We start from the raw sequence: 20,037 nt of genomic DNA, 5'->3' as shown, positions 1-20,037 counted from the left end.
CAAAGGTTTTAGATTATGAATGACCTTGATTCCGGCCTAGACTACGAGGTTTAGTACATGAGCAATGCATGGTACATGTCCGTCCATAGTGAATTGTGGGCTTACAGTCTTTAGTTGATCCACAATGGAAGCCAGCATCGTTCCGTCATTAGACGCATTGTGCGTGGTGATGGCACAAAGCTTTGACTCGATGTCGTATTCATATGCAACGTTTACGATGATCCTCGCTAAGTTGGTGCCGCAATGGGATCCCTTGATCTGTCAGACACTAAGAAGAAGCTCATAGAGCTTCCAGTTGGTGTCGATCTAGTGAGCAGTGACACCTAGAAGGGTGGGATTATTTTGGAATGTCCAAGCATCCACGGTTAGAGAGACGTTGGGGATGTCAGTCAACATCTCCACCAACTTCCCTTGGACTTCTCTGTACATCTTTTTAGTTGTCGCATTGACCGCATTTGGACCAGGGATGTCCCCAACCACTTGTGTCTCGTAGAACCATAGTCTTCGAAAAGGCTTCTTCTTCACAAGACGCCAAGGAAGATTGTTGTCACAAATGAACCTAATGAACTCCTCAAGATGAAGCAGAGAACTATTCACAATACACCGAAAGATTGTTGTCGTCTGCTCCATGTTGATGTTGCGTAAGTACAACTTGCAGGAGAGTAATTTGTAATGAAGAATAGTTCTCTGCTTCATCTGGACTCCCTTAATTTCATCGTCATATTTATAGTGCGCTTTCTCGAGATGTCTCCAAAATACATACGTGCTCTTATCTTTATTCATCTTGATGATGATGATGTCGCATGTCATCTAGGACGTCCTCCAGTCGACACCGAGTATGATGGCTCCGTGCTGATAAAGAATAGCGGTAACAAACATCGACGGTGTCATTGTTCGACGGATAAACCCTAACGGGTCGATATAACTATGATGCACAAATGAATGTCCTACGTATCCTACGTGCAGGCTCTGACTCGAGGGAGGCACCTAGCTCCAAGCTTGGACAGGGCAACCGAGTGACGGTGATGGAGGCCTCTTGAACTTCATTAGAGCAAACTAGGCATCTACGGCCGAACAGAGGTTATCCATTGGGCTCGCACGTAATAGAGGATCTCGTCTGTACTATTAAGACACTCAAAGTCGTTCGTAGTTTTCTCTATTCTTTCCTCTCTCACCTACCTAGCCTGAGCATGGTGGAATCGAGACGAAAGTATACTGCATAAGGTAAAATAACGAGTTGCCGAGAGAGGGTGGACCTCGTCGTTGGGCAGCTCGTCGTGTAGGCTGTTTGTCAATGCGTGGACGGAGCGAGAGCGATGGAGAGGAGCCAAAGAATAAGCAGCAGCTCGACTAGTGGCATGGCGCAGGAGCAACTATGAGATCCGGAGTCGAGGGAGGATGAGGGTACAGTGGCGAAACAGCTCCGGCAACGATGCCCCTCCACAAGCGCAACCTATGGGAGTGCGGCGCAAGCAGAGATCCACACGGATGCGTTCAGCAGCATCGGCCCAACATGTGTGTCGCGTCCGATCAAATTTGGGCGGGGGGGAGTAGCAATTCTGCTCCCAAAGAAGTCTGGCGGCCAAGGCACGGGAATGGCAAGGCCGGCGAGTAGGACGTCAGGGTCGTCTCTAGGCGGAAAACTCCTGGTCGGTGGCAACACTCGTTGTCTTGTCTGAGCACCCGAATTACCCCTCGTGTCAACTCCATGGAGGAGAATAACCCACTGAGTGAAGGCAGCGACCTTTAACAGAGCGTCTGACTACCTTAATCTCAGAGGCATTAGTTCGCCCAACCACTAGTAAGAGGAATCACCGGGTTTTCCTTCCCGCCATTGCAGGGCGGCAAGATCTGCCCAAGAAGAGGGAATTGCCAGTTTCTTCCCGCGACAGAAGGGCGGTAAATTCATTTGGAATGAAGGGAACTCACCAATTCTTCCTGTGACGGCAAAGTAGTGAGATCTCAATAATCGGAGAATCGCCAATTTTTCATGCGACGGTAGAGCAGCGAGATCTGCCCGGTAAGTTGGGAATTCACTAATTCTTCATGCGACGGCAGAGTGGTGGTGACCGTTGATTCCGAGAGAAAGAAGGCGAGAAGGTTGGTGGAGGGTGCCTGAACGAATCAGAAAAAAAGCCCTCTCAATGCCTTCAACACAGTCGTCCTCTTCCCTTCCTTCTCCTCCCTCTCCTCTTCTCTCCTTTCTCTCTGAACGAAAAGGTGAGACCAAGAAAATCAAACAACAACCCCAATACGATGAATTCCTGATCTGCCTCTTAGGGCGCCCCCCTCTTCCTTATAAAGGGGGAAGGAGATGGGCCCATAAGTGGGTCAACAAGGATGAAAGGATCCACTGGGGGGGCCTTATATAATGGGCCCCCTCATTACAAAATAAAGGGGAAAATTGAAATAACAAAGGAAAAGGGAAAAAGGCTAGAGGCCCCTTCCCGTGATAATGAAAATCTGGGCACGAGACACATTGTGGTGCGACGAAAAACAGGACGATGAATGAGGAAAACATGAGACACGACTAGGAAAACGACGAAAATCAAAACAGGATAATCGAGCACCTCTTCACGCGGCTTTCGATGACGGCTGCCGGCAGCGTGGACGAGGTCGTTGATGATCCTTGCTGGCATGCGCCATCAGATGACCTTACGGGTGGGGTTCTGTGCTTGAGAAAGTATACAGTGGTACTCGTCCAGGCTAACTTCAACAAATTGATCTAAAACTTCAGACCTATTGAGTCTTCCTCTTTGAGATGAGTTGTTGTCATCAACCTCTATTGGGACGCACTCCGCGGACACTAACGGCGTAGCCCTAGCCTTCAACTTTGGAGTGGTAGCAGATGTGGACTCCATTACTCTACCAAATTAATTCACAAGATATAACCATTCGTACAATGCATGTGACCCACAATTTTCATGGCACTGAGATATAAAAAATGAACGATACTTAAATAATTATTTTCCAAGCTGGAATTTCACAAAAATTAAAAAGCGCATAAAATAATGATGTTGTATTACTATTAATCACGTGAAAGACACTTATATCATATGGATAGCCACCCATTAATAAGATTTTCTCCATGGACTGAACAAATCCTACCCCATCGAGTAGAACAGATTGATGGATCCATTGCACTAGTGGAGATGAGAAGGATGATGTCTGGAAAATAACCCATTTCTTCTTCTCCATATTGCATATCCCATTTAGTAATGACCATTGATAATTAATCACAACTTTCTAACCAACTGAACTAACTATAGATCCACGGATATAAAACAAGACTGACTGACTCTTACACATTCATCACAGAACACACAACAAATTGATATATATTTAACTAACACAGTTTGCCTCTTTTGGATCAACGATAAATACACACTAGATGAGGCGCCTACGCTCGACTTATATTTTGACCTACTGAGCAGTGGCGGTAGTGCCGTGTTAAGTGATGTCGCGCGGACGTCTCTGAAATCCAAGAAAGCTAAGGTAAAATTAGATAATTGAAAAATTCCAAATAAATTGACAAAATCTAGAAATCAAGAGAAAGAGTGAATGAGCGAGATGGAGAGTGAGAGAAGGGAAGAATAAGACAATTCGGAAACATGATCATTAAATAAAGAAACTGAGATTGAATGAGAATCAACCATCACGTTCAATGATAAGAGAGACATGGATGGCCAGTGATAAAGAATAAAGACAGAGACGATGGAGTAAAGAGCCAGAAGACTTAAAGAGGAGTATAGAAACAAACTCAAAGAGGAGACAGACAGTGCCAGGGATATATAATAGTAAGATGGAACAAGACGGACCAAATAGAAGAATGAGCCATATAGTCTCTAATCTCTAGTCTCCACTCTCTCTCTGTCCTTCTCTCCTCTCTCTCTCTACCTTTCTCTGATATCTCTCTCTTCTCTCTATCTGTCCTTCTCTCCTCTCTCTCTCTACCTTTCTCTCTCTTCTCTCTCTTCTCTCTCTTCTCTCTCTTCTCTCTCTATCTTTCTCTCCCCTGTTTGTCTACGCTCTCCCTACCTTTCTCTGATCTCTCTCTTCTCTCTCTCTATCCTCCACGCCTCAGCTCCACCGCGCGACATCACTCTAAACCCTCTTACAATCTTTAATATCTACTCTATTATCTAATCTCTACTCTATTCTCTAATCTCTAGCCTCTACTCTCTGTTTTCCTCTATTCATCATCTTCCTAATATATGTCATCTATATCATTTATTAACATGTTAATTATCTTAGATTGACTTCATTGTCAAGTCTCACCATCACATTACCTCTGTACACTCTGTAATCACATGTTACCTCCTCTATATCACCAACTTGACATTATCTTTCTCGGCATTTACCTTGTATGAGTCATTCTTTACCATGCTCCCGCCATTCTTCGCCTTATCATTTCATCATTGTTGCACTCACTCGACCTCCTTCAATCTTAGTTATTGCTATCTACTAACTACTATCTCACCTTGCACTTTCCAAAATTTTATTCAATATGTATCTCCTCTCACCACAATAATCATTCTGTCAAGATATTGAATCCACTCACCATTCCTCATGGAGACAATCTCTGCTCATCACTCGGTAAAATTACTAAGTAAATAAAGGATTTTATTTTTACAGAATAATATCAATAATATCAAAAACAAATTAAAATCCTCATTTTTGACATCAACTATTTATTTAAAATTTATAAAATTGCAAGAAAGAGTTATGGATCATCAGAACACATTTATAATTTCCTTCCTTGGTCTTGAGTTATTAATATATTTGATTTACTATAGGTTTAAATAGAATAATAATAAATATTATTTCTTATGAACATTAATAATAATAAGAAATTCAGGTATAAATATGGTTAATGATAAGGCTGTCCCCAATGGTAGGGCATTGCACTCAAATATGTGGCAACGGTATTGAGGTAGCATGTTATGGATAATTCTGATGTAAATAAAGTCAAATATATGAAAAAATAGATGATGTTACACATGAAATATCAATCTAGTGAGAAAAAGTATACTTATCAATTGTGATTGCCAATTTGATGGTCTAAGAAGCCTTCTTTTATAATATCTGGAAGAGGCTCTTTTAGAGTTCTTATTTGTGACCATATATAATTTTTAAGTGGTCTTATATATTCTATAAAAATATGTGGCTTATCAAGGAGCTCAGGCACAAATATGAGAGAAATTTATGGTCTGAAAGCCACAATACAGAGCAAGACCAATTTTGGAGTCCACTTTAGCCCGCTCAAGAACTGGGTCAAAAGAAAACAATGAATGTTGAATAAACCGACAAATATAATTTTGGTTACCCAATAAAATAAGGATATCACACATGTATATAAAGTCAGCCCAGCCCTTCTTACCCTATATAATCGAATCTAAAGTCTAGATGAAATCTGAACAAGTTTTTTACAAGATTTTGTAAGAGATGTCCTATGTTACTCAAAAAATATAAATTGGTAAAACTTTGTGATCCTACATTTGATCAATCTAGGTTTTTCTAGGTTTAACACTCCATCAAAAACCACAAAATTATAATTCTTAATACAAATAAAATAAAATTGTGATATAAATGAAGTGTTAAATAAATTATTCTCTAAATTAAAACATCCCAATCATACTCCAAAAATCAATAAACCTTTTATTGCAAAATTTCAAATTATTATAGGAATTTATGGAAACTTTCTTCTTCCAAATATGTATAGAGTAAGCATTTCATAATTGAATGAACTTTTTGGACATCAAATGATTCACATTTTAATGTATTTGGTTCATAAAAACTAAAATGAAATAAATAAGTTTTATTATTTTTTATGATTTAATTGACATTTAATATATTTTTATATTATTTCACTCAATAAATTTGAAATCTATAGAGAGAGGTAGGTTCAAAGACGACAACATATATGTTGATTATAAATGGATTGAGAGGGATCTAGAGATATAATACTTTTTGATGTTACAAAATAAATGCTTTATGTTCAAATGAATGTTTAGGGATAATAACCATCAAATATGAGAAAGATCTTGATACGTGTTTACAGGATTTCATGACCAACACCCTATTATTATTACATACATACATTTACTACCGAATTCTGATGTCATGCGGAATAAGATTCAGAAAACAAGCTATGCTGTTTTCTAGAAATGGTCTATTGGAGAGGGTTTATCACTATTTTATCACAAGCATAAAGAATTGACTTAATTAATTATGTGAACCATTTTTAATGTCATGGCAATATAAAGGTATTTACACATATTTTTAATTTTCAACTGGATTATAATTGTGCGCAAGTTTATTCAAATAGAGATTAACTTTATGCTCTACACTTGATAGATTTAATTGTGAATATTTAGTATCTACCTCAAAATCCAAATGTGAATAAAATTTTCATATACCATTGCTATATGCTCATTATTAAGTGAATTTTATGAGAGAAAAATATGCTTGCAATTTTGAATTATATTTTATTATAATTTTAGTACACTCAAAACTGTACTATATTGTATAATAATTTTGATAGTGTATCAAGAAAACAAAACTCAAAAGGGTCACTAATCATCATGGTAGTTATTTTTGGGTTCTATGGGCTTAACTGACTATGTAAAAAATAATTCAGGCAGCAAACAATGTAGAAATCAAATCAAAAGAAAATATCAAACAGCAGATGACTATATGTGTAGTATATTACACGAGCCATTTGTTGTATTTATTTAAGCCGTTCACATGTCTAAGATCTAGATGTATCCACGGGTCTCTTATATGTTGCATCTCTTCTTGTATCTATTTAAGACCTCTTGAACATCTAGGTAATCTTCTCACATTAAAGTCCCTTTACACAGATGTTTTCATGGGCATAATTATGATTATGATTCATAATTTGTAGTCAAACAACAACTGTCTACCCACAAGGTGTCTTTAGTTTCTCAGGTCTAAGAAACACTTAGACGACCAAGAGGATTCAACCCGATTGATGTTTAAGTATAGTAGCATTGAAGGATTTGTGCAAATCAATCAGTGAACTCTTACCCTGAATAGCACCCACCATTCATCGTTAGTGGCTCTACGCCAATGGCCATAGGATGAGCTATACTTTTCATATCAGCAGGATTTGATTTTTTTTCTAGAAACTTTGATGTTCATCTTGAGTGTAATATTTAGATTATATGTTGAAAGATGAGTGATCATTGAATTATGATCTCATCATAATTCAATTTGTCATTGTATGTATTAAAGGGCTTCATCATGAAGATCATAAGAGAATACTAATGAATAATTGAATTTAAAGGAGACATAGAAGCATGATTCACTTGAAGGACAAATAATACTCAGTTGGGACTGATTTATTAGGTAAGTGATTAAACTTGGTCATCATATTCAGTATCATTAGATACATTAATGAAAATTTCTCTCTCCATGTATTATTTCTCTCTCTTTTCTTTTCAGGCTGTCATTATTCATAAGTTATGATCATAATTTATGAACAAATAGGTGACCTTCATAAAATAGAGCAAACACATTAGGCAAGAAAAACACATCCAGCTTGTCAATTAGAAAAATGAGGAATGTTTCTTCCTACATTTCCTAAGTTGCCCCTTCTTTCATTGTCCACACAAGTAAGAGGATCCAAGGATATCGTTTTATAATAGTTTTAGGGTTGTGAGTGTAGGTTATGAAGTTAAAAGGTTATAGAGTCAAAACACAACATTCTTTAATAAATTTGGCTCATTTTTGGCAAGGCAGTGTTTATCATCCTATAAAACCTTTAATGTCAGAACTAACTAAAAACTATTATCTTAGGTGAATAATAATATGGAATCATATGGAGGTATCTCATAATTTCTTACAATGGCTGATATGTTCATTTCACTGCCTCTCACTTTGTAGGCATCCATACACATTGTATTAGAAATTTTATTGTAAATTTTGACGTGAATACTTAATTTTGAACCCTCTAACGCTATTCATAAAATCTAATTAAAATAATAGAGTCGGGTGAAATTTCACATACTTGCTAATACATATATACATACCATGCTATAAAATACATTGTTATCATGCATTTACATGTTATCTCTCATTATTTTATGCAAGAAGAATGATGCACATTATTGATAGGTCCAAATTTAGACATTTTATGTCATTGTTTTGATTCAGACTTAATCAACAATGTTTATGAAAAATTTTCACTTAAATACTCTATGATTAATATAGGGAAAGTAAGGGGTCGATCCACAAAGAGGCAGAAATTTAATTTCAGATTTTTTTTCTTAAGCTTGGGGTGAAGCAAATGATTTTATAAGTGAAAAATCCAATTTCTGGGATGTTTCTGGATTTTTTGGCAGTTTATATGATTTCCTATGATTTAAATTGAAACAGAAATACAACGAAAAAACAAAAAAAAAAATTTACACTAATTTTACTAATTTTGTTTAACAAAATAAATCAAAAATTAATATTTTTAGAAATTTATGAAATTTAATTTACACCAAAAACCACAATAAATATTAAAAACAAGAGTTAGATATGTTTTAGAATTTTTGTAGATGTTATAATGAATGTAAATTGATTTATATGAATTTTATGGATTTTCCTCATTTTTTTGGAATTTTTAAATGCAGAAAATAGTTTTTTTTCAATTTTTTGCATATTTTTGCTGATTTTTTAAATAATTTATAAACACTAAAATAATAAAATTACCTGCTCCAGCAATCGTCGGCAACGGCGATGGCGGCAGCGGACCCGATGAGCCAATGGGGCTGGTGTGGCCCGTATAGGGCTGGCCTTAGTGTGTCAGCCCACCAAGGCTCAGCCCAATTTGGCTAAGTCAAGACTTAACCAAATGGGCTAAGCCCTATTGGGCTTGACCCAATATGGTCAGGACTTAGCCAATTTGGTTAAGTCCTACACAGGGCGACCTCTGTGCCCTGCAGTCCTGTGCGCTGTCCGCGCGAGGACCGGTGGGCAGAGGGCTGTAAATGTCACACAAGCACCACATAGCACCGCATGGCAGCGCATGATGGCGGCTAGGGAAGGGAAATTTTGAGTTTTGAAAAGATAAAAAGTGGTATTTAAATGCACTTTTTTTGGGATTCGAAGTGAGGAATGCTTGAGGATCTGGAGAGAGATAGGGAGATATTTTAGAGATATAAATAAACTTTTTAAGAGAGAGAGAAAGGTTGAAACGAGAGGATAGAGAGAGAAAATGAAGAAATGGTATAGAGAGGGTTTGAGAGGGAACCGGAAGGTGTAGATGGAGGAGATTTTTTTTGAAATTTTGAGGGGATGAGCTAGGGATATGGATGAAGGTCTAGAGAGAGAAAGAACCATTCTAAAGAGAGGAAAGGCCGAAATGATGAGATAGAGAGATAAAATGAAGAGAGAGAGTAGACAGAATTTGAGATAGAATTTGAAGGTGCAAATGAAGAAGATTATTTATGGAATTATTAGCGGAGTAACTAGCAATATTGATGAAGGTCAAGAGAGAGAAATAGCCAATTATAGAGAGAGAAAATGCCAAAATGAGGCGATAGAGAGAGAAAATGAAGAGAGAGAGTGTAGAAGGAGTTTGAGATAGAACTTGAAGGTGCAAATGAAGAAGATTTTAATGGAATTCTTAGTGTAGTAACTGGGGATATGGATGAAGGTCAAGAGAGATAAATAACCTATTATAGAGAGCGAAAGTGTAGAAAATGTGTATTTGGAGTGAGAAAATGATGGACTTCAAGGGTAAATGGATGGATCATGATGGGAAAAATAGAAATCTAAGATCCTGAAACCTCAATGCAAGTTCACTGAGCCCTCAATGCTTCATATCAATTCTTTATCCTTATATTTTTAGGATCAGGCATTTTTCAATGCAAACAAGAGATGAGATTAAGAAAAAACTTCAATAAACTAACGTTAAGCAGGTTGAATAACGTGGATTTTGAAAAATGTATTGTCCTGATGGCCAACCACCTGCTAGAGCACATCCAGAATGAGGGGATATGAGGGAGAAAAGGTCTATTTATACATTCATATAATTACTAAAATACCCTTTTGGGCATTTTCTATTCTCGTTTCTTGCCATTTTGACTCTTTTTCTCCATTGGTTGAGAGCTTTCCCTTGTAATATTTAGCGTCTTTCTTTATAGTGCTTTTGAGATCCCAATGGATAGGTCAGGTAGTGGCCCATCTTCCTCATATTTCTCTTTTAATGGTCCACAACTCCACTTGATCCTTTAAATCCCCTTTGTAGAACCACTAAGCTCACAAAAATTCTCCAACTCTTTAAGAGTTACCATCTTCTTAATCTGGTAAATTTCTGCACATGTAAAACCATAGAATAGTCATCAGTACCACAATTGGTTTACTTCAAAGAATTCAAGGATTTTAGTAAAAAACAACCATTATGTGCAAAAATTAGAATTTATATCTGGTGCATAAATATTTAGTTAATTTGAGTGATAACATGATAAATTCTAAATTAATAATACCAAAAAATCTAAAATTTGTGAAAATATAAATGTATTTATCATGTTATCAATTATCATATTCATATATCATATTATCATTATTCATGCGTAATATTATTTATTATTTTATATGAATCATATGTAATTTGATGAAATAGCATACATAACAGTATTATGGAACGTTTCCCAGTCTAATATAAAATTTCTAAATTGAAATGAAATTTTAATTTATGAAGGATTTTATTTCATAAATAAATGATTTATTTAAATTATAATATATTTTGATTTTTTATTATGATCTAATTCTGGAATTGTGGGCTTCTCAGATCTGCAATCTTGTTGAGGAGGCTAATCCAGAAGGTTGCATGTTCATAGGTTGAAGAGTGAGTTCATGGATTTGGATTGTGTTATAAGGTCACAAGAATGATGTTTTTTATGCCAATAGGGATCATGTAAGTGGGCTTGTAGAGAGGGAAAAATTTTGATCAGAATTGGCTGATTTGATTTAGAACAGATTGAGAATCAAATTTTGAAACATTATATATGCGGTGTACTGAAAAAATACTGCAAAATCCATGATTGGGGAAAAACACACGCAATGCTAGTGTTGTGATTATGATCAGATGCCCATATTATCCTTGAGATAGACTCGCCAGTTTTTTGTTCCCTTTGAATCATCAACATCAACTTAGAGCATCATTTTGAGTTTTTTGGAAAGTTGAGATCCTTGTGTTTCTTGTGAATACAATTTCACATGAATTTATGCTCTAACGGCGTGATGATTTTGCATCTAACGGCATGGCCATGCTACATCCACACATGAGTTTTTTGGAAAATTGATAAGCCTAAAAATGGTGTTAAAATATGTCGTTGTTTGGGCTCTTAGACTTATGCAATAAAATTTATAATAACCCTTAATTACTAAATACTATGTATAGAGTGAGAAAGGGGTCGATCCACAGAGAGGCGGTGCATTAATCAAGACTTCGGTATTAGTATAAGAGGGACGAATTAGGTGAGAAGATAGGAGTGAAATGGATGAGAAGAATAGAGTGAATGTGGAAAGAGGGGTTTCGATGATTCTAAAATATGTTGGAAGATCAAAATTATCGAAAATCAGAGAAGATATTTTTGTTTGGATGGTTTTATCATAACAGATAAAGAAGACTAACACAAAAAATCAAACTACAAAACACGGCATTCCAAAACATGCGGCCGATCAATCTAGTTTTGTCGCACTCCAATTGTCTCTATCGGAGTTTAAATTTGCGCCAAAGCCTGGCGTCTAACACGATAGAAAACAACCAAGCGAAGAATACCTAGAACTCGGATAGCGACGCCTTGTCTCCTATCCTCAGTCCTCGCGGGGTTCGTCTGTCATGTCCGAACCTTGAGCGGGATCTCAGAAACAACGTAAGCTAATCTTCGAGGCAAATCAACCAATGCAAGTGAGAAGAAATAACTTGATCCGCCAATGTCCCCTTGTCCCCAATGGCTCGAAACATACAAGACGCGGATCAAGCGAATCACGAAGGAAATTCACGAAGAAGAAGAAGATCTACCGATCCGAATGCATGAAAACGCCATAAAACTTGAATTGACACGGTTGACTCATCATTGCGTTGTTTCCTTCTGGCCAACAATTGTTGGGACGGAAATCAAGGTCAACCTCTCTACTCAAGATCAAACAAGAACACAAGATGAACAAATCTAATCCAAATACTATGAAATAGCCACAATAGGACATGAAAAACACAAGATCTAACATAGAGAGCACATAAACTATAGAAAAACATACCTAAACATGATAGTTTGATCCCTAGGAGTCTTCCTCTCCATGGCCATCCTCCATGAGAGACTACATTCGGAGATAGAGATTTTTGGAGGCTGGCCTCCACTTTTTTACAAAGCTAGTGTTTGGGAAGGAAGAGGACGATGAGACGATTATGCCACTGAAATTTCGGCCCGATCCGACGGTTGGATCTTGAGATATCGCGTGTTTAATCCCTGGCCGTTGATCTCATGGTCTGCCTCAAATAGGCGCTTCCAGATCGCACCACGTGGCGCATTCCTATTGCGCGTTCTAAAAAAAAGGGCAGACGCATCTCTCGCCGTTGATCGCGTGGAGCGCGATCAAACGGCTCTGCTTTTAGCTCCATCCAGCGGTTCAGATTTGTGGATCTGGTTTAAGGCATCAATCGAACGGTTTAAATGCGCCGCAGATTCTTCTTTTCTGTCCTTTGTGGCGCTGTCGATCGGAGGGCTTAGAGACGGCCACGTCCGCTTCGATCGACGGCCCTTTTTAACCCATGAGATCGTGACACGTGTCGTGATCTGTTAAGTTTCTACATAGGGGCCCTCAATAAAGATTTATTGCATAAATGTCCCTTTAATCATATCCTTTTCAGATCTTTATTTGCGCCTATATTCCTAACGCAAATAAAGTCCTCGAAATCGATATAGAATCATAAAAAAATCATTTTAATCATATAAAAAATCCAGAAAATTATTTTTTGCCCTATAAAATTCATTTCTTCATGATTCAAGTGCCCATAAAATATGCAAAAATTACATAAAATTAGGAAATGTCATGAAATTATGATAAAGGCAAAATTAATCAGTTTTAATCATGAAAACATGCAATTTTAATTAATTTAACTCATATATATGCATGAAATGCATGAATTTGCATGTTATCAAGATCCTATAGGAAACTTCTGCCCTCAGTCCATGATTACACCTTTGATATTGGGTGCTCTTTGTACAATCCTGCATAACACTGTCTCTTTTTCTCTATATGTTTTGTTTCAACCCTTTTAATCTATTATTTCTAGCTCAAGCTATTTTTTAAGTAAATCTTTCATATACATATTTATTGCCATTCAATGAGGTTAAGTGATGTGATTGATGCCTCAAATCTGATTTTTCCAGAAAAATTTTGAATTACAATGGATATTCTGCAATGAAACCCAAACATGTTTAAGATCTAATCATCCTCTGTAGATGTGAATACAAACAAATGTTTCCTTAAATTATTCTATTTATGGTATCCATGTTTGGCCTCTAGATGTATCCACATTGTCCTTGGTATACCAAAGTTTCTAGTCATCATCTTGAACAGCACCACGAGAGATCCCCGAAGATCTCCTAACCATTCTACTATCTTCTAGATAAGAAGGATGCTCAAGATGACAAAACAAAGAAGGATAGGGTACCCCTTTAAAAGTTGCATGGGTGTTTCTAAGAAGAGGGCTTTTCATTTTGTATTGAGATTGAATTTTTTTCATAGGCCTGTACAATTTAAATGTATAAATATCTTTCAATGTGCAATAAGCCATATACATGTGACTAAAGTGGAAGAATATGATTAAAATACGAAAATGGGGAGGAGATAAACTAGATAAATGATGTATTGTCAGATCTAGATTCATTCCTGGTTAGGAGCTATCCAAGAAGAAAGGGCTCAAAACAAGGGAAAAAAATGTATAAATAAGGGAAGATTATTTTCTATTTTATTGGTATTGAACGTGAATTTGGAGATTCTTCTAATCCAAAAACACACTCGTAGAGACAATATCTTCAACAGAGACCAGGAGCCTTATTCGGTCAAGAAAGAATGATTTTTTGAGAAAAAGACCAAACAAGAAAAGCCTTCAAAACCTTAAAATGTTATAATGAAAGCTTATTTCATTCAGCCTGATGCTTCTGGAGTTATGCTCTAAAAGTGTGGCGATTGAAAAAGGAAGGGTTTTATACATGGCACATGTACAGCCCAAATTCTCTTTCCTCCCTAAATTACTCATAAATCAGACGTTTTTATAGAAAAAAAGGTTTTATGAAAACATATTTATAGACGTTTTTATAAAACTGATTTTTTATAGAAAAAATAATTTTCTTGCTCAAAGCTTTCCTCCAAATTTTGGCTTGGGAATTATCTCCCTCTGCTTACTAAGCCTTTGTGTTAGCTCCTATATTGGCCCATCTCCTTCCTCTTTATCAGATTGACATCTAACCATATACCTAGCTGTTGAACATAGTTACAATTCAAAATATCATTAAAGACTGCCCGCATGGTCTCTATGATTTTTTAATGGTACTCTAAACTACATTTAGAATTATATCATAATAAAAAATTAGGAAATGCGCTTAAGGGAAATGTCTCATGAAAAATCATCAAAACAAATAATAATCTATAAATATATATTTTAAGTAGTGGTTTTGAGGAATCTGATTAAAAGTAATTCATCAAACTATTTTAAGTTGTGTAACACAGTATTTCTCAATTTCAAATTCGTTCGAATGTCAATCTATGTTCCTGGGTTGTTTTTCAATAAATGAATATGATTATTGGTTTAAAATATAAGATAACTGCATGATGGTGTACATTTATTAACTGTCATCTGGAGAAATCCATATTCCTTGGAGTCCCCAATGGTTCCACACATAATGAGTATTTCATGTCTCATTGAGTGTCTAAAAATATTAGATTTAGTGACATAACAAAGCCGATTATTTCAAGCCGTAGTGCCAAATGACAACTTTGTTCTTCTAATTTGTCTCATTATTAGATGTGTCATGTGTCCTGAATCAACAATTTCGTCTCATTAAATGTGACGGCACTTCTAATTGAATGGTGGTGCCACAATTACAGCGCTGCCTTTCATCATAAGATACTCATCAAATATCATAAAATCCAACAAAATACTTTTATTTTGGTGGGACATTATTCAATCAAACGGCAACACCTATTTTGAGGAGATAATCTATACCCCCTGGGTAGAATTTGCGTGCAATTTTTAGAAAGTTTTGTCACAGTATGTAGCGATAAACGCATGATTTATGACGAGTTCATTACTTTTATCGTATCTCCATTTCAAAAGAAAAATAAAGAAAGATGGATTCATAGATTCTAGTACTCTTATGACAGGAGGTCTGTAAATCTGCTCAATTATTGAAAGAAAATGGAGAGATGATGGACGATTCGTGAATTATTCAAATAATGTTTATTAGATTTGGAATAAAACGAATAGGAATGAGATTCTTAAATTGCATGAATGATAACGACGAGACGGTGTAGTTACTACATACCGTCACATAGCATAATACATCATATTAAAATTTCATCTCTTTATTAGCCGAAATAATACTAAAAAAATTCTAATGCCCTGAATGGTGCCACCGACTTTTCGTAAATGTAAGTGAATGGCGTATCAAGAAATCTTAAAAATCTACCGGAAGGACAAACATTCGTCACAACCTTCACTGATATTTTCTAGGCGTGTGGCCAGCGTGGGTACACCGTTCACTGATATCCCTCCATATTAGGAGGAAATCTCTCTCAACTTCCGTCCAAAATTTGGCTCCGGGCTCAGCTCCCTCTGCGCAAAGCCTTCAAATCAGCCTCTATATTGGCCCGTCTCCTTCCTCTAAATCAGTAATTGAAATTAAAATGGATACCTATATCTTGAACATAGTTTACGATTAAAAATATCATCATAGACTAACAACTAGCTTTCTACGAGTTTGTGTGGGACTTCTGAAGTAAATATATGTCAGTTATAATAATATTAAATAGAAAATATATTTAAAGGGCATGATGCAATATTTAAGAAGTGTGTCGCAACGTTTTTGACATTTGTTTTAATGATCTACGTTGATGTTATAAATATGCCTTATCACCTGCATCCAACATTTTGAGAAATCTTATAAATAAGAAAAAATGTCAAGAAAAGAAAAATTAATTCATCAAACAATGTGAAGTCGGGTAATCTACAATTATTCTAAATTAAAAGTTAAAAATCACAGTAATGTATCTCCATATGTTATGAATGTTTTCTAAGAAATGGATATATTTATGGATTCAGGGTCTGAAATAACTGCAAGGTGATGTGTGTTTTTTCAACTGTCATCTGAACAAATCGATACTCCTTGGATTCGCCAAAGGTTCCAAACTTGATGAGAGGATTTTTCATGTCTCGTTGACGATCTGAAATCACCTCTATCAGAACTGTCACAATGTCCTTGTGTGAATTAAAATATGTAGAAAATTTTAGTTTTTATGACCCAACGATGTTGATTTTTTCAACCTGCAATGCCAAAATGACGATTTTCTTCTTCTCATTTCTCTCATTATGCCATGTGTCATGTGTACTGAATTAACAATGTTGTCCCTTTTAATGAGACTACGGTTCCATTTTAATGTCGGAGCCACATTTACGCGCTGCCTTTCACCATATGATACTTCATCAAATATCATAAAATCCAATAACATACTTTTATTTTGATGAGATATTATTCAATCAGATGGCGACACATATTTTGTTCAGATTATCTATTTCCCCCGCGTTAGAACATGCGTGCAATTTTTAGAAAGGTTTATGACAGTATATGGCAAAAAATGGACGATTTATGACGAATCATGACTCTTATCATTTCTCCATTTGACAACGAAAATAAAAAGATTGATTCACAGATTACAGTAGTCTTAGGACAGGTCTGAAAATCTGCTCAATTATTGAAAGTAAAGGAAGAGATCTGGACTATTCATAAATTATTCATAGATTTTATATTAGACAGAGTCAAACGGATTCGGATGTGATTCTGAAATCGCTAGTATGATAAAGACGAGACAGTGTAGTAACTACAAACCGTCACATAGCAGAAATACACAATACTAAAATTTCAACTCTTTACTTGCCAGAAACAATTTTAAAAAATTGTCAAAAAATCATTCTAATCTTCTGAATCGTGCCACCAACTTTCCATAAATGTTCTGAGTAAACGAAGTGTCTCCAAAGCCTGAACATCTACCGAAAGGACAAATTTTAATCACGACCTTCAATTATATTTTCTACAGCTGTGACCAGCGTGGGAACACGGTTCACGCGGGGACCTTTAAGTGACCGCCGAGCGGACACATGTAAACTTATAAAAAAGGACCACAAGACAAAACGCCATATCATATTCTCCATCCTATTACAGTTTTTACACCCTGATATTCTTACCCTCTTACGCTCTTCTTTCCCTCAAGGCTTCAATAGTTCGGGCTGTCTTATGCGTTTACCAGAGCACAGTGCTTCCTAATCTCCCCCTTCTTGCCCGTGCGCACGCCGACTCTGCCCATCTTGATCATCGCCACCCCGAAATCGTGAAAAAACTGGGGAGTGTTCCTGGCGTACGCATAGACCAGCTCCTTCGTTACCTTGCTATGTAGCAGGGCAGCGTCAGAAGCGAAGAGCCCTCTCCCTCGGATCACTCCCCTGTAATAGCTAGAATCGAACTTCAGGACACTCCCCCTGTCCATCTCTACGATACTGTTCTCATCGCCCCGTTTGCATTCCTTCTTCAGAGTCAAGGCGTACTGTTGATCCAGAGACGGGTCGCGGTCGCCCTTTCCTGTGAAGTTGTAGAGCCTGCCGCTGAATGAGCTGCAGTGCGCGTTACCGATGGTGTGAGCTCCTGAGTGACAAACCAACCCATCAAGAAATAGTCAGGGCACTCCGAACTCCATACAGAGACCTTGAAGAGAGGATAATATGAGCGCACGCTCACCTGAGAGGATAGCGAGGTCCTTTACGTTGAACCCCTTCCTGGCAAAGTTCGCAATTAACCCTTCAATATTGGCGTATTCAGACGGGAGATCAGCGACGGCCTCAGACGCCTTCGATATGCGTCCGTCGTGTCGGCCCGTCTCCACTGCCCAGCTCGGTCCGCCCTTCTGTAGTCAACAACCATAGAAACATAGTTGGTATGGCTACCGATCGAAGACAAGTTATGGTCTTAAACTCGCTCTATCTCCGTTTTTCGCCTGCGCTTTCAGATAGAATGATGATTTACCTGAGAAACACCGTCCCTGGCGCTAAGGGCCAAGATGTCGGCGCAAGACACTGTACCGGGGCAGACTTTCTCGATGGCCGCCTTCGCAGCATCGATAACGTGGAAGCCGTCGAGGGTCAGGTTTGGCGAAGCGTCCTTTTCTGCTGTGTTACCGATAGTGGAGTTGAGAAGCACAGATCCGTCGCAACCCTGTCGTGATTAATCGTTGAAAAAATAAGCAGAGAATACGACGCTGAGGAGCAGTAACAACGATCAAAAGAATTGCCTACCCTGACAAAGCAGTCGTGGAAATGCAAGCGGAGTAACGCTGCGACGACGGCAGGGTCTTTCACAACAAAGCCCGCCACCGTTTCCCTAACTATGGCTTCGGCTTGTGGGCAGGTCTTCTCGTAATAGCCAACTCTCAGTCGCGTAGCGTCCGCCACTGCCAAGAGGACTGTCAGTAAGGCCACAACGAGAGAGAACTTGGAGTTCTTCATCCTCTGCTTCTCTTCTCTGGTCTTCTCTTCTATGTTTTGCGCAACGCGTTTCCCACCGTTTTTCTCTCTTCTCTTCGGCGCGGTATGAAGAGAGAAACATGCTACTTATACACTTACCCAAGAAGAGATCGCCATTCGCAGCGGATTCGTTTCTTCAAGAAATCCGCCTTTCAGCGCGCGCCGTGGCTCCAGCCAATTGTTTATGAGAAAAGCACTCGACAGATGGGAGTATCCCTTCTGTTTAGTCGCTGATCACGACAACAAAATCGTGCTCATCCGTGTCTTTCGTCTCTCACTGTCTACCTTATCACTCCAATAGAAACTTAGACTGAGAGAAGAAGTATATCTAGACTGGCCGTGCGCGTGCAAGCCACGCGTTTCATCGTAAGTCGTCATAGATGACGAATCATGAGTGTCTCGTGGCGATGAGACGATCCTTTTCCAGACTTCTTCAGGATAAATTCAACAGTGTTTCCTGTGAGTCACAGCACGCGGTATGCCGAGGGTTTTGACCATTATGGTGATGGCGGGGCGAAACAAATGACCGGCCATAAAAGAAATGCTTGCTGAAGTTGCCGGGGGAACGTTGAACGTGGCTTGAGGAGGCCACGCGTCCTCCACTGTGAATCAGACAGCTCATTGAAATGGACATAAAGATAGATGTGGACAATACTTTCTTACTATTTTTCTTGAAGAACGCGTCACCAACTCAAATCTTATGGCAGCAGCCACCTATTTATTTACAAGCACATGTTTAAATCTCATTCCACCGACGCCCTAAAGTCAAGTTACCGAATTAAGCAATTTAGGATGTCGATCTGATTTCAGCGATCGTTTGTGCCGATCAGTTCCAGAGGATACTTACTTGAAACTACCATCATCTTATACAATCCAAGTGGTCCTCTTGAGTACGCATTCTAGCAGAACCATGTAAAACATTTTATCTTCAGATAGGTCGCGAATAAAAATCACACAAGAACGCTTCAGCATATATTTTTCTTTATATTATTGACCCATCGATCCACATCCAAAAACTTAAATGCTTTAGACTTTGTTTTATACCTGCCCAAAGCTTATACGGGTCATTTGAGTTGCTTTAATTGGAACCCTATCTGGTAGGTAAGCTGCCGCCTTCAGAGCTACTCCCAAAAAGGGTTCAGGTAAATAAGATCAATCATACTTCTTACCATGTGTTTGACTCATCTGTGTTTTCTTTTAGCTATATCATTCATGCTTGGGGATCC

The 20,037-nt window shown here is 37.7% G+C and overlaps 1 protein-coding gene and 1 long non-coding RNA gene across 2 annotated transcripts; both read right to left on the bottom strand.

Annotated features, from left to right (window-relative positions):
* Positions 1–9,897: 9,897 nt before the first annotated feature.
* Positions 9,898–12,626, bottom strand: LOC144701096 (uncharacterized). The gene is made up of 2 exons (XR_013580923.1): positions 11,798–12,626; positions 9,898–10,327 (listed from the first exon to the last, which is right to left on the bottom strand). It is a non-coding gene; the product is annotated as an uncharacterized LOC144701096 (long non-coding RNA).
* Positions 12,627–17,283: 4,657 nt separating this feature from the next.
* On the bottom strand, positions 17,284–18,886 carry LOC144701095 (peroxidase 27-like). The gene is made up of 4 exons (XM_078572792.1): positions 18,584–18,886; positions 18,315–18,503; positions 18,030–18,195; positions 17,284–17,936 (listed from the first exon to the last, which is right to left on the bottom strand). Exons 1-4 carry the CDS (start codon positions 18,791–18,793, stop codon positions 17,530–17,532), a joined length of 972 nt encoding a protein of 323 aa, XP_078428918.1. The 5' UTR covers positions 18,794–18,886; the 3' UTR covers positions 17,284–17,529.
* Positions 18,887–20,037: the final 1,151 nt, after the last annotated feature.

Source organism: Wolffia australiana, chromosome 3, assembly GCF_029677425.1.
Source record: "Wolffia australiana isolate 7733 chromosome 3, ASM2967742v1".
Taxonomy (NCBI): Eukaryota; Viridiplantae; Streptophyta; class Magnoliopsida; order Alismatales; family Araceae; genus Wolffia; species Wolffia australiana.
The sequence above is the reverse complement of the archived record's forward strand: the minus strand, read 5'-3'. Positions and strand labels throughout refer to the sequence as shown.